The sequence below is a fragment of the Micromys minutus genome (genome assembly GCF_963924665.1).
Source record: "Micromys minutus genome assembly, chromosome: 29".
In the NCBI taxonomy this organism is placed as follows: Eukaryota; Metazoa; Chordata; class Mammalia; order Rodentia; family Muridae; genus Micromys; species Micromys minutus.
Genome location: NC_137964.1, coordinates 29,928,308 through 29,941,669, shown reverse-complemented (window position 1 = coordinate 29,941,669; position 13,362 = coordinate 29,928,308). Strand labels below are relative to the sequence as shown.

The following is a 13,362-nucleotide window of genomic DNA, read 5'->3' as shown; positions in this document are numbered from 1 at the left end:
TTGGTTTGGTTTAGTTTTCAAGACAGGCTTTTTCTGAGTAGTCCTGGCTATCCTGGAACTCCATCTGTAGACCAGGCTGGCCTCGAACTCAGAGATCTACTTGCCTCTACTGGTATTAAAGGTGTGTACCACCAAGGCCTGGAAAGATTTTTTAATGAGACAACTTTGAATACCCTGACTCAGGGTTGTTTTCTTTTCTTTCTTTCTTTCTTTCTTTCTTTAAGATTTATTATTTATTTTTATGTGAGTACACTGTAGCTGTCTTCAGACACCCCAGAAGAGGGCATCAGATTCCATTACAGATGGTTGTGAGCCACCATGTGGTTGCTGTAGATTGAACTCAGGACCTCTGAAAGAGCAGTCAGTGCTCTAACCGCTGAGCCATCTCAGCCTGGTCGTTCTCTTTATAACACACTGCAGCACGCCCTCCCGATCTACAGTAAATGCGTATATTATGTGGCTCAGGTCATCCTATGGGTGAGCTTACTCTGCAGGACAGAGTTCAGATAGCATTCTGTCAGGAGGGGCACACAGCAGAGGCCTCTCCATACTTGACTGACACTATGATGATCACTAACCCTCCTGACTGTCCTTAACTGTGGCAATGCATACATAACCCAAGCTGCACACTCACGTGGCCCTGACTGATCAGAGACACGGGGTTCAGGCTCTTCAGGACGTGCTCTGGATGACCACACAGATAAGAAACCCCACAAGGAGCTGCTCCCCACAGCTGCACCAAAGCCCCAGCATGGCACCCTCAACCTGACCCAAGCTCTTCACTGGAGCAGGCTACTTGATGACAGGAAGGTTGGCACAGGAGTCCAGTCTATGAGTCTATTCTCCAGGTTCAATTCCACATGAAGAGAGGAAAGCAAGATGAAGAGAAACCAGGAGATGTTTTGCGGCAGACAACCCTGGTCGGACTCTTTCAGCACATGCACGATCTCTATACTGTGTTCTGTGATGCCCCCGCTGGGGATACAGTGGGAGGGAAGAGTGTGAAAAGCAGGCTCTGGGAGAATGGCGGGGACTCACAGGGCAGGGGCTCACGGGGCAGGGCTCACGGGGCAAGAACTCACAGGGCAGGGACTCACGGGGCAGGAACTCACAGGGCACAGCTAAGTCATCACACTCACACTGGCCTTGTCAGTGCAGTCAGCAGTCCAATCACAGGACAAACCAGGTTTCTCCAACACTTACAATCCTACACATTCCAGGAACCGTTCGAGGCTCCCTTGCTGACTTAAGGCTACGTGTAGGCCAGGCCACTGGCCATCCATGCAGCCCACCGTCACCTCATGCACAGATAATGCTCAGCGCCCTCACAGGTAGCAACACCTCTCCTTGTTCCCAACCAGCAGCCGCCCCCAGTACTGACTGGAGTAAAGCACTCCAATATATCAGCGATCTCCTCGGACTTCTGCATCTCCTTCCAGACTAAACTAGCTTTGGGAGACATCAGGCAAAGCCAGTTATTTGCATAAACGTGGAATTTCAGACAGCCACTTGAATTAACTGTTCTTCAAAGATAAAGAATCACGAGAAGCAGGCATGTTCGCCCTGATAGGAGCTGCAAGACCCATGCACAGGCTCTGACAGCAGAGACCTGGTGCTGCTGAGCCATGCTGCAGACGGGCATTTGCACCAGTGAACAACACTGCTAAGCAGAGGGTCCAGCACAAACTCCTAAGCGTGGTCTAAGTGTGCTTACTCACACTGGCCAGGAAGAGCTAGGGATGCAGGGATGGAGGTGGAAAAGGCTCCAGATGTCTCCATTGCTGCCTAATGACAATTACACTCAACCAATTAAGACACTACTATGACAGAGGCACTGTCAAGAAGCCTCTGGACCTTGGCGCTGATGGCTGTAATTACAGTGTGCACGTACAACTCCACTACATTAGCTGCCGCAGGAGCACAGAACTCAGGTGGCCTCTGCACAGCGAGGCAGGATAGACCCAGCTGCACACGGGCCAGGGACATGAAGAACCATGTGCTTTCTCAGTCATGCTACACCCGGCAAAATGGAGGTCAGAGGTGGAAGCTGACTTTTATTAAAAGAGTGGCACTAGCTCCCAAGCCAGGCTCCTTGGTACACAGGGAAATCACCAATTTAAAATGATTACAGTTGAAGAGCTTTCTCTAATGTGTGTTTCTGCGAACAGAAGATTTATTCAAAGCAAGAAGCCACAAGAAAAGGGGGTAGATGAACAAGTCCCCTTCTATGTGACACCCAGCAGCAAAGGGTGCATCTGTTCCCCAGGGTCAACTCTTAGTCACTCAAATGTGTTCAAGGTTCTTCCAAGCCACCTGGACAAGTGGAGGTGGGTTTAATGAAGAATGCCGAGGCACAGAGTTAAGCGGGCTCGCTCCCAGGTCTCCCTCAGTCTGATGTCAAGTTTCTCCACATTGTGAAACTATGACCTTCAACAGACACTGCTCACAAGAACCAGCACCATTTAAGTAAAACACAATGAATTCGTGGTTAGCACAGTGTGCTCAGCTGGGCAGGACACAGTTCCCCCACATCTCCCCAGACTCTCTCCATCAGTCCCTTCACCCTGTTTCATGGGAAGTCAGATACCAGCAACTAAAGCTCCAGAAGAGGGAACCAGAGCATGGGGCTGGGCTGACCTAAGACTGCCTTCCACGCTCAATTTCATATACTTGGTAAGAATATACAAAGATCATTGGAATTGGGCTGGAGAGATGGCTAAGCAGTTAAGAGCACTAGCTGCCCTTCCAGAGGTCCTGAGTTCAATTCCCAGAAACCACATAATGGCTCACAACCATCTGTAATGAGATCCAATGCCCTCCTTTGGCATGTGGGTGTACATGCAAACAGGGCACTCATATGTAAATAAATACATCTTTTAAAAAAAGAAAAGAAAAACCAGTGGAATTTCTTCCTCCACAGGACCCTGTTTCTGCTGCTCCCAAATGAAGGCCTAGGCAGCACACAGTCCATGGTTCAGAACCCTTGGACCCCTGTGCCAGGACTTGGCTACTGTGCTCTCTCCAGCTAGGAAGACAGACAAATGCTGCAATGATTTACAAATGACCAGTGTGGCCTAGAGTGCAGAGGGACACTCCCTCCCTACAAATGAGCACTCCTAAGTGCTGACAATCCTTGGGAGGGACCTGGCCTGGTATTGGGCCTGTGTGGGATGCTCTTCATGGTGTCCTGGCCCCTCCCTCCATTCCTACCACCCAGCTTCCCCCATGCTGTTCTGCAGCCACCAGCAGCTGTAGCTTTTGTTGGCCTAGGAAGCGCTTCTGTGGAAGGAGTGCTGTGAGTGGTTGGCACTTGCTGACTGTGACCTGAATGGGGATTTGCTGGCTCCAACCTGGAAGGGAAAAGCTGCTGAAAGCTGAAGTACAGCTCCCACACAGCAGAGGGTATTTACACCCTCAGCACACAGAGGTTTTGAGAACTCACTTGCTCTGTGCTTCTGTCATGATCAATAAAATGCAGAGTATTTACTGTTTTCTAAGAACATGACTGCTGTATTGCACAATTAACAAAATGAACTCAGGTCCACAGCGCAGCCACTCTGTGGAAATGCACTAGAGCAGACATCGAGGGGAGCGTAAGACGTAGCAATTGAAAAATAATGAGCGTCTTAATGGCCCTTGTGTGGTGCATGCACTGCACACTTACAACTGCTTTCCATACATCTTGGTTAATGACAATCAATAGAGTCAGAGTCGATGATGATTATGCAGAGTTATTGGAGCTGTGGCCCTTCCCATAATTCCCTGGAGAAGCAGAGATGGATAAATGCAGCCATGAGTTCATCAGTATTTATTAAGGACATTCTGGAGCGCCTTCATTAAAGATGTAATAAATGCGAAGCTCTCCTCCACTCGTGTAGCAGCAGGTTACCTCAGACTTATTTACTAGAAGAGCATGCATGCCTCACGACAGAAAATAAATAAATTCCAAAGTATTTTTAAAAAGCTGTCCCTAGTGGGTCGTGAGGAGCCCCTTATGGGAAGCAGGCCAGAGCCATAAGCAGCAGCACAGAATCCACACAGGGCGGGGCTCGAAGGAAAACTGCCAGGAGAAGGTTGTTTGAGGAGAAAGCTAGAATGTGTGTCCTTGTTGAGGGTGTGTATGGGTGACAAGGACGTAACAGACCCTCATCACCAGTCTGCACTTAACAAACCCTGCTATCCCAGGAGACCTCTCAGAAACCACAAGCACTGCCACACCTGAGCAGAGAAGATTTTAAAATTTAGAGCAAATGCGCACTGCTTCAGAACACAGCTTCTATCAACACTGGCACACAGCTGATTTTTAGTTACGGAGAAAGTGGAGAATAGATGCGTGTCATTAAGTTCCATTAACTTACCTTGGACAACTGTGTTTAAATGTGCATTTCTAAGTATCTTTCACTGTAAACGACCAATGCCTGAGACAGATGACACCAAACAGCAATTCAGACCCCAAAGCTTAGGAAACAAAAAAACTTCAGGTCCAAGAGCAAACATCCAAATCCCAGATCCTGTGGACAGATGACAAAATAAACCTGTACCAGGCCTACCGCTGAGACAGCCAGGGCTCATCTGGCTGCCAGAAAGCTGCAGTATTTCTTAGGCACCTGCTCTAGTGATCCTGACTCTAAGACTGTAGGGTTATGACTCCACTGGGGGGTCACATAACAGATATCCTGCATATCAGATATTTACACTATGATTCATAACAGTAGCAAAATTATAGTTATAAAGTAGCAACATGAGGAACTGTATTAAGGGGTTGCAATGTTAGGAGGGCGGAGGACCACTAATTTAAGGGATGAATGGAACAGGACAGCCAAGCACTTTTAGGTAAAGGGAGAGTTAACTTCTGAGCACTGACCAACCATATTCCTCCAGCCCCATCTGCAGAGAAAAAAACACAGACACACAGCTGCAGCTTCCTCCAGGAAAGACAGGTGGCCATGGAAACCAGGGAGAGGCACCTGGGTAGACTGAAACATCCCTCAGCATATAAAGGGACTCAATAGTTTGAAACAGATGAGAGACTCCGAAGCTCCAGTGTGTGCAGAAATGGAGCCAGTTGATGGAAGCAGGATGCTTGAGACATGTGCTACTGAGGGTATGTGAGTGTGTGTGTGTGTGTGTGTGTGTGTGTGTGTGTGTGTGTGTGTGTAGAGGGGGCAGCTAACTGCATACCACCACACACTCCTGGGCATGGATAAAAGCTTTTGGTGAGCTAATAGCTTAATGGCGTCAGAGCTGGCATGGGACCTCAAAGGAGCCTAGGCTGGGCTCCCCGGGCCCCCCAGACCCTCAGGTTCTACCTGGGAGGCTCTTCACTAGGTGGCTCTCCCCAGTACTTACAGCAAACTCTACTTGGCTCCACAGCTTCGCCTTGTGCTGTGACCTTTCTGAGCCCATGATGACATCTGTTTGCAAGTCTTAACTTGCACAGGGCCACCGGGAAGGCGTATGGCCCAAGCTCCACAGAGCAGGGTGCTCTCATAGCTCTTTACTCCCATTAATTCTCCTCAGTGAGATACACAGAATGTTACTGATGTGCTTTCTTTGTGCTAGGGAATGGCCCTAACACCTTGTGTTTCTAGGCAAGCATATTTATTCTGAGCTACACCTTTATTTAATTCCAATCCATGCAAACCATAATATAGTTTTATATATAGTCAACGTCCTAAAATTTTAAGGCTTGTCACTTACAAAGGTCAAAATTAGAAGGGGGGAAGGGGGGGGCAGGCATTTCCTGATGCACTGCCACCCAGCACTCCAGATAGAAGTGTGGCACAGAAGGCAGTCTGGGGCCTCCCAGGCAGCACTGCAAGGGCAGAGCACAAGAATACAGGTGGACACTGAGCCCAGCAGGACAGAAAGGGACTGTATTTGAGGGAAACTTTGGAAACCATTTCTTCCTAAGAAATAGGAGGCGCTGTCCTGGCAGATGAACCTCTGCTGGTCCTCACATTCTGGAATGCTGTCTCATGGCTGAGTGACCTATAGAGACTCAATAGGACAGGAGCAAAGGCCCCCAAGGAGAGTATAGGAGGTTGAGTGGCTCACAGAGACTTCTTTTGGGACTCTGGGACTCGCTCTCCAAGTCTCCTGGGTGCTGGGCTCAAGCAGGTTCTGTGGGGCCAAAAATGTCTAACACACAATCCCTGTCATCTCAAGGAGGGCGTGGCCAACAGGGTCAAACCATCAAGAAGCTCAAAGGGCACCGGTCAGTAGACGTCCTGAGGGCAGCCACGTTATTGGCAATATCACAGAGTAGGGAGCTGTATGCAGGAACAAGCTCAAAGCGTGGCTTGGGGACTTCAAATCACAAAGTTACACTGGAACTATACTGGGCTATAAAAGAACTTTCAAAGTTTCTGAGTGTGGAAGATACAAAATTCTTCTAAGGGATGGAATATCCCACATAGGGAATCTAGCTAAAAGAATATGAACACAGCAGTGGTGGCAAACTCTAAAGGGACACATACTATTTATAGAGAACATGACGTTTCTACAGCAGCCTCTGCTCTCTAAGTTTAAAGATGAACTGTGCCAACAAAACAGAAACAGAAAAATCTGTAGACCCAGCCACATGAAATAATCATAACACTAACACAAACGCGTGCCACACAAGAGCCTGGTCAGCAGCAGGCCCATACACAACTGTGATCTTCAGAGACATCATAGCCTTCTAACTTGTACACGCCCATTCTATGAGGTCATCCTCCAAATCACTTCTCAGAACATTTAGAAAACAGGAAGTGATTTGTTTATTGTCTTCTGTTGGGTGAATGAAGGAGAAAATTAGGAACTATTTGAGGAATTTTATAGTAAATCTAATTAAGTAATGAAAAGGTGCATGGGAAAACCACACTGAAAAGGGGTGCTTCCTAGTCAAGGGGACTTTGGAGCTCTTGCAGAGAGGCAGAGCTAACTGGGCCCATCAACACTAGGACTGGGGATGTTGGGTGTAGTGGCATAGGTCTTTAGTCCCAGCACTCAGGAGGCAGAGGCAGGGGATCTCTGAGTTTGAGGCCAGCCTGGACTACCTAGAGAGGTCTAGGACAGCCAGGGCTATGCAGATAAACACTATGCAGATAAAAAACCAAACCAAACAAATGGGCCCTGGGTTTCTTTGTAAGGTACTGACAACACTCTGGAAGGAGTACCAGTTGTACAGACGTGTGAATTACTAAAACGCACTGAGTTCCACACTTTCAAAGAGTGAATGTCATGGTATGTTTACAAATCTCAACTTTCAAACAGATATGGCCAGTGACTCAGCAGACTGAGCAAACACAGGTGCATAACTTGAGGTAGCCACGGACTACACAGAGGTCTGCGCATCAGAAAGGTGACTGGGGAGCACACCCACAACAGTAAAGGAGGCAAGGAGGTGGGCAGCTTTCAGAATACACTGCACACGGGGAAGCCAGGAAGCCCAAGAGCAGGCAGTGACTTCACAGTCACTCCGTTTTACATGAAAAGAGGAGTCAGAAGAAGCAGGACTGGGTCAGTCCATAAGATGCCAGCCTGGGCCTATGCAGCCTGAGCCAAAAACCAGTGCACAGAGAACACTGATTAGGGAGAAGCAAGCCTGCATTCTGACCCTGCAGGCTTATCTTACAGGCTGGAGGGAACATGGAACCCAGCCTTTTGGTCAAACAAAGAAAAAAAAAGGAAGACTAAGGAAACTGGCATGAATGAGAGCAAGGAGCGGTGGTCCTGTCTCTTTAAGAGGCTCCTTGGAGATGCTCGAAAGCCTGGAGAATACAACATTGATTGGGAATGAGGTAACCACAAACACCACTGTCTCAAATGAAAAGGGATTCAAGAGCTGACCTAGAAAACAAGCATCGTAACCGCCAGATGAAATTTTAATGATAAACACAAGATGTTCTGCACACAAGCAAGATGGCAGGGTCTCGGACTGAGCCATCAACTGGAGCTTCTCTCAGAGAAAGGAGCCAAGGAGCCTCTCTGACCTACAGCTCAAGTTTCACACAATCGATCCCAGAACACTGGCATCGCTGGGCCTTTGGTGGCCTATCTAGTGCTGAGCAGATCCCCAGGGAGGAGGTGGGAGGAGGAGGCAGTTGCCTTCAGAGCTGCTGGTCCGTGTCCCCTCTTGGGGCTCCATGCTCAAAGATGCTCCTAACTGGACTTGGGGAAGAAGTATCCTACATCTGCAATCTCCTAGGACTCTTAGCCCCATCTCAGCATCATGGCCTCCAGCACTGTCTTATGGGTTTAGGCAGAAACCTGAAGTGGGAATAAAGTAACCCTGTGTGGTTATCACCGGTCCTCAAACACGGAATAAAGCACTCTGCCACACCTCACAATGAAGCTGCAGGCCTGACAACATCCTGACAGACAGACGGATAGGTTGCCCATGGAGATATAGGAGCTGAGGCCAGTGAACAGAAGCTAAATAATGCTAACCCTCATGGCCAGACTCCCTTAAAACAGAAGAGCCAGCAAGTCTGCTCAGCAGGTAAGGGCAGCTGCCACCAAATTTGACAACCCAAGTGGAATCCCTGAGACCCACAGTGGCAGGAGAAACAAATCCTGCAAGTTGTCATCTGACCTATACACATGGGCTGTGGTACTTGTGTACCCATATATCCACAAAAATCCAAACAAGAAACAATTTTTTATGAAATATTATAAAATATTTCAGAAATCTAATTGGAATTCAATTCAAAGGTGCTTTAACTTTTCTTTTAATATCTCATTCATTTGGGGGTGCCATGTCACATGCGGAGGGCATAAAACAACTGGCAGAAATTGGTTCTCCTTTCCCCACCACAAGTGTGGGCGTCAACCTTGGAGCTAGTCAGCTTCGGTGGCAGCACCCTGAACCTCTGAGCCATCTTGCCGGCTTTCGCATGGTACTCACTGAGTAATGCTAAAGGAGAGAGAAGTTAAAAGACTAGTGACCCCCAGCTGTGTGAGTCTTATTTCTGGTGTCCTCAAGGCAGCAGCCCTGAGACCACTTCCACAAAGCCAATCAACTCTGTCTTGTTTTTTGGCACACAACCTGTGCATTATCTGTATATATCTGGCACACAGCAAAAATTATATATTTGAGACATTACATTTTGAGACATCAGCTCAAGAGACAACCTAACCCTAAAATAAAGTTGATCTCATTGCCCAGTAAAGAAGTGTATAAACAGATCTCAGTACTAACAACCATGAAGGATTCTTCATGGTGGGTTCATGAACAGTAACCGAGGGAACTCACGGGAGCTGATGCGAAATTTCTCACCCAAGAGACATACAAATGCCTGGCTGCAGACAAGGGGAAGAAGACCTGCAGCCACAGCCTTGCTGGTAGTGATGTCTTCAAACCAGAGAGTAAAGCAGGCTCTGTGTGTGCCAACACTCAACTGTCCCTGCTTGACCTCTGACCTGCTCCACACAGTTCCCGCTGTAAAGCTGAAGCTGAGGTGCTTGGGCAGGGAGTGAAGATGAGGACTGAGTAACACGAAGAGACACGGCTTTGCTTACCCTGCGATGACGACACCATCATGAGAACGCACGTCACACAAAACAGCATCAGGAACGTGCTCCAGCTGGCTCACAGCACCTTTTCGATTCTGTGTGAAAAAAGGGTGTGGTTTGTACTATTCTTGGAGTAGGCCCCCAGTAGTGTGTTCTGCTCTCACATGCCGTAACCATCTTCTATGGTATGGACCACACTCCAGTCAGTAGGCATTCAGAAGGATAAAACTGAAGTACCACGCACCGGGAGCCTGCCCAGGTTAGACTCTAGACCAGAGGCAATGAATGTAGTCTGTATGGAACAGTGAACATGAGATGCAGGCCTATCGGTCCCCAGAATGTCACTGAGTGGAAAGAAGTATGTGCACACAGGCAAGTGTGCCCTGACATGACAGGGCCTGAAGTGGTCTGTCACACATTATCAGCTCAGCTTGCAGGAGAGCACTTAGTGGATCCGTAAAAGGGCTCCCAGAATAAATGAAAGGCGTTGCAGCAGACAGACAGGAAGGGGCAGAGAGATGGCAGTCTGAGTGAGAGTCAGGCTTCTCAAGGCAATGGTATGACCATTAGGTTGGGTTGCTCCTTGGGAACAGTAGGCTGTATGCTGAAAGAGGTAGGATGGGCAGGCTCCAGCTGCGTGCCCATGTGGCTTCTGCATTATTTCTCAAGATCACTGAGATAGACTTTATATTGGTAGTGCTGTCTGAACTCACTGAGAAGCTGGCTCACTGTTGTAGACCCAAACATGGCCCTGGCTCCCTTAACAGAGAGGAGAAGGCAGAAAGCTGCTAAGGCATTTAACAATTCATCCTTAAGCTGGGTGAGGTGCTGCACAACTTTAACCTCAGCTCTTGGGAAGCACAGGCAAGTGGCCCTCTGGGAGCCTGAGGCCAGTGTGGGCTGCACTGCAAGTTCTAGGATAGCCAGGGCTACATGATAGACCTTGTCTCACAAAAATAAAACAAACCCCTTACCCTTGAGCATTAGGGAGCTACTAGCTGCATGAAGGTAAATGACCTCCACAAGGCCACACAGCTCATTTTCTCATGGCATAAAAACCCTAGAAAAGAGAAGCTGGAAGCTCATCCTGGGACAGCACTCTGTTGGGAAGGACGCTCACCCACGCAGACAACTCTCCACCAGGAAGCCCATCTGACAGCCTCGACTTCCCAGCTCATTTCTGCAGGATATTTTAGGCAGTTTGCTGCTGCGGCCTTTGTCTGCTCTTTCCACTGGGCTACTGCAGTCACCTCTGCTAGATACTGTAAGCACCTGTCTTGCTGTCTGCTGTTTCCCTCTACCCACCTTTACTACTGCTTGCTTAAATTCATCCATTCAACATCAGAAGAATAGCTGTCATACACCACTCTGTCCAGACTGGATAGCTCAATTGTCATCAATTCAGAAAACATGTCAATTACATTAAAAATAAAAACTAGGGGACTCTGAAGGGACATTAAGTATCTCTGCATAGGGAGTAGAACACAGTAAGACAGGTAAGCTCCAAAAGAAGCACAGACAGCAGATGTGTTCAAGAACACTGCCACATTTCAACTGTCACTTCTGCTAGCACGACCCAAGGATTAACTCTGAAGTGCCTATGTACTATACACCTGGTTGGTAGCCATGGTGATTGATATTCTGTTAGGAAAGAGATGATGACATCTATTCCATTAAAGCCATTAAACAGCTATGCCTTTGAAATTGGACAAAAGAATTTACACAATGACCCTAACTTAGACCTTAAGCCAAGGCTACTGTTCAGGGGCAGATATTCAGGGGCATCAGATGGAACTGAGCTAAAGGAAGGGAAAACCTCGGGAACCTGGGAGAAGGGACCAGAAAAGCTCTCCTGAGGGGAAGGTACTAAAAAAAGCAGAGGGCCTGAGATGAAAGCTGCATCTCAGGACTTCACTGAGGTAAGTAGCTGCCTTCCCACCCTGGGCTCCAACCACACCATTACTGTCACTCTCGACAGACCTCAGAATGCCAAGGGTAGCAAACACCAGGAAGAACAGCATCATGGCAAGCTTACCCACCTGCCAACCCATTTGCAGGTCAGCTCTGAACTGTAGGTCCAGGCAGACATGCATTCATAGTCCTAGGAGGAAGTCCTCAGAGATCTAGAATCTTCTCTTGGGTTTCTAGACACTGACCTAGGAGTCACCAAGCCAACTGCCTGCCCAACCCCTCCTGAAATCACTGTACCTGTCACTTGGCCAGAGCCTTAAACACAGGCAAGCCATGTTAGGCCATCCCTAGGGCTACCTTCCCACAGCCACAGGCCTAGGAACAGTGCTATAGTGAGGCACCTGATTAGAATGAAGGCATGCAGAATATCACACCTGCCATGATGCTTTTGGCATGTGCTGATGAAAGATCACTTAAATGTCGTCCAAGCTGTCCTCACATGTTAACAGGTCTGGAGGTGGGCCCAGGACTTCAGAAGCCCCTCCCACATTGCTGTCCATCTATCAGATCACCTGTCAAACAACCGCATACCATGTATATCTGTTGGGTTTGCACTGGCTACAGAAAAACAGTGAACAGACATGGGGTAACATCACATCATCTTTGTAAACTATTATAGGATAACAGATGGTCTTACTTCTCCTGTGTCTAGCCTGACTGAGGACATCCTGCCCTCCTCCCCTGTCCTTCACGCATGCACACTGAAGCATCACACCATGCTCCAAAGCATCAGCACAGAGAGCTATTCTCTCCCTCAGGCTGACATCTCCAATTTTGAAACCAGGGACAAGTTCACTCTTTTGGCTCCCCCTCCTCTCTGGACAGAAAGGCAGGGAAGCCAGCTCTAAGCCGCCCTTCCCTCCACCTTCGCTTCAGGCCTCTGGCTCCTTTGAGCAGCTTTCTTCCACAGACCACTCTGCCCTTCCGTCAGAGGGCTAACTGGGTGCACAGATTCCAATTTCCTATTACTGTCTGTGGATGCAGACATCATGGGCCAGCTAGATCTGACTTAGTTGGTAGTGTCTTAATGGGCTAAGAAAGACTGGCTTGGCCAATTCTCTAGTAATGACTAGTTCTTAACTAAAAGCAATTTTGCCACCAAGGGACATCTGGCAACGCCTGGAGACATTTCTTAGTGCCACAATAGGGGCAGAACGCTACTGACATCTAGTAGGGATCCTGAGGTGCGGCTTGGCATCCTGCAAAGAGTGAGCTGGTCTCACATCACCAGTGCTGAAGCAGCCATCCCACAGTGGGAAGCACTGCTTGCTCACTGATGTTATAGACCCAGTGCATTTGTCATTCATCAGGTTACAAGGTGACTAGGGATAGACATGCACTCAAACAATATTACGCCCAGTCACGACAAGGCTTTCTTGTTTCAAAGTCTACTCACATCGAGCTTTAAGTAGGAGAAGGGCTGAGCTCTAGCCTATCTCCAATGGGTGAATTCTCAGCTGCCTGGGTGGGAAAGCAGCTTGGCCATGCAAGCACCTTGCTGAGCTCACAGAGCCCTGGAACACGACTCTTGACAGCTTGCTCCTCCAGAAACGCTTCTCTGGGAATGCTTAGCTGTGATCTAATGTTTCTGCAGAGCCTCGGAGTGATAAGTGCTGGGGCGGCAAGCCAAGGGTTACATGAGGGGAGAGCAGACAGCACTCAGCACCACTCCACTTCTCCAGCAGCAGCTCCTTGGCGCCTCAGGAGCTCCCTGGCCTGTGTGCATGGGGCTGCTACCTTGACAGAGCAAGACTCCAGTGACCCGAACTACTCAGGAAAGGGGGTATCAGACAGCCCACCCCAGCCCCTTTCCTAGCCAGAGGGTGGAAACTCTAGGCCCAGGCCAGGAGAGAGCACCTCTACTGTGGATGCTGAAATCAGCAGAGTCCACAG

General features: G+C 48.5%; 1 protein-coding gene across 1 annotated transcript in view; it reads right to left on the bottom strand.

Moving 5' to 3' along the window:
- FBXW8 (F-box and WD repeat domain containing 8) overlaps positions 1-13,362 on the bottom strand; it is an 84,519-nt gene that overhangs the window by 45,056 nt on the left and 26,101 nt on the right. The window contains exon 4 of the mRNA XM_080941220.1: positions 9,505-9,593. Coding sequence (XP_080797346.1) covers positions 9,505-9,593 — 89 coding nt within the window. The remainder of the gene's footprint in view (positions 1-9,504; positions 9,594-13,362) is intronic.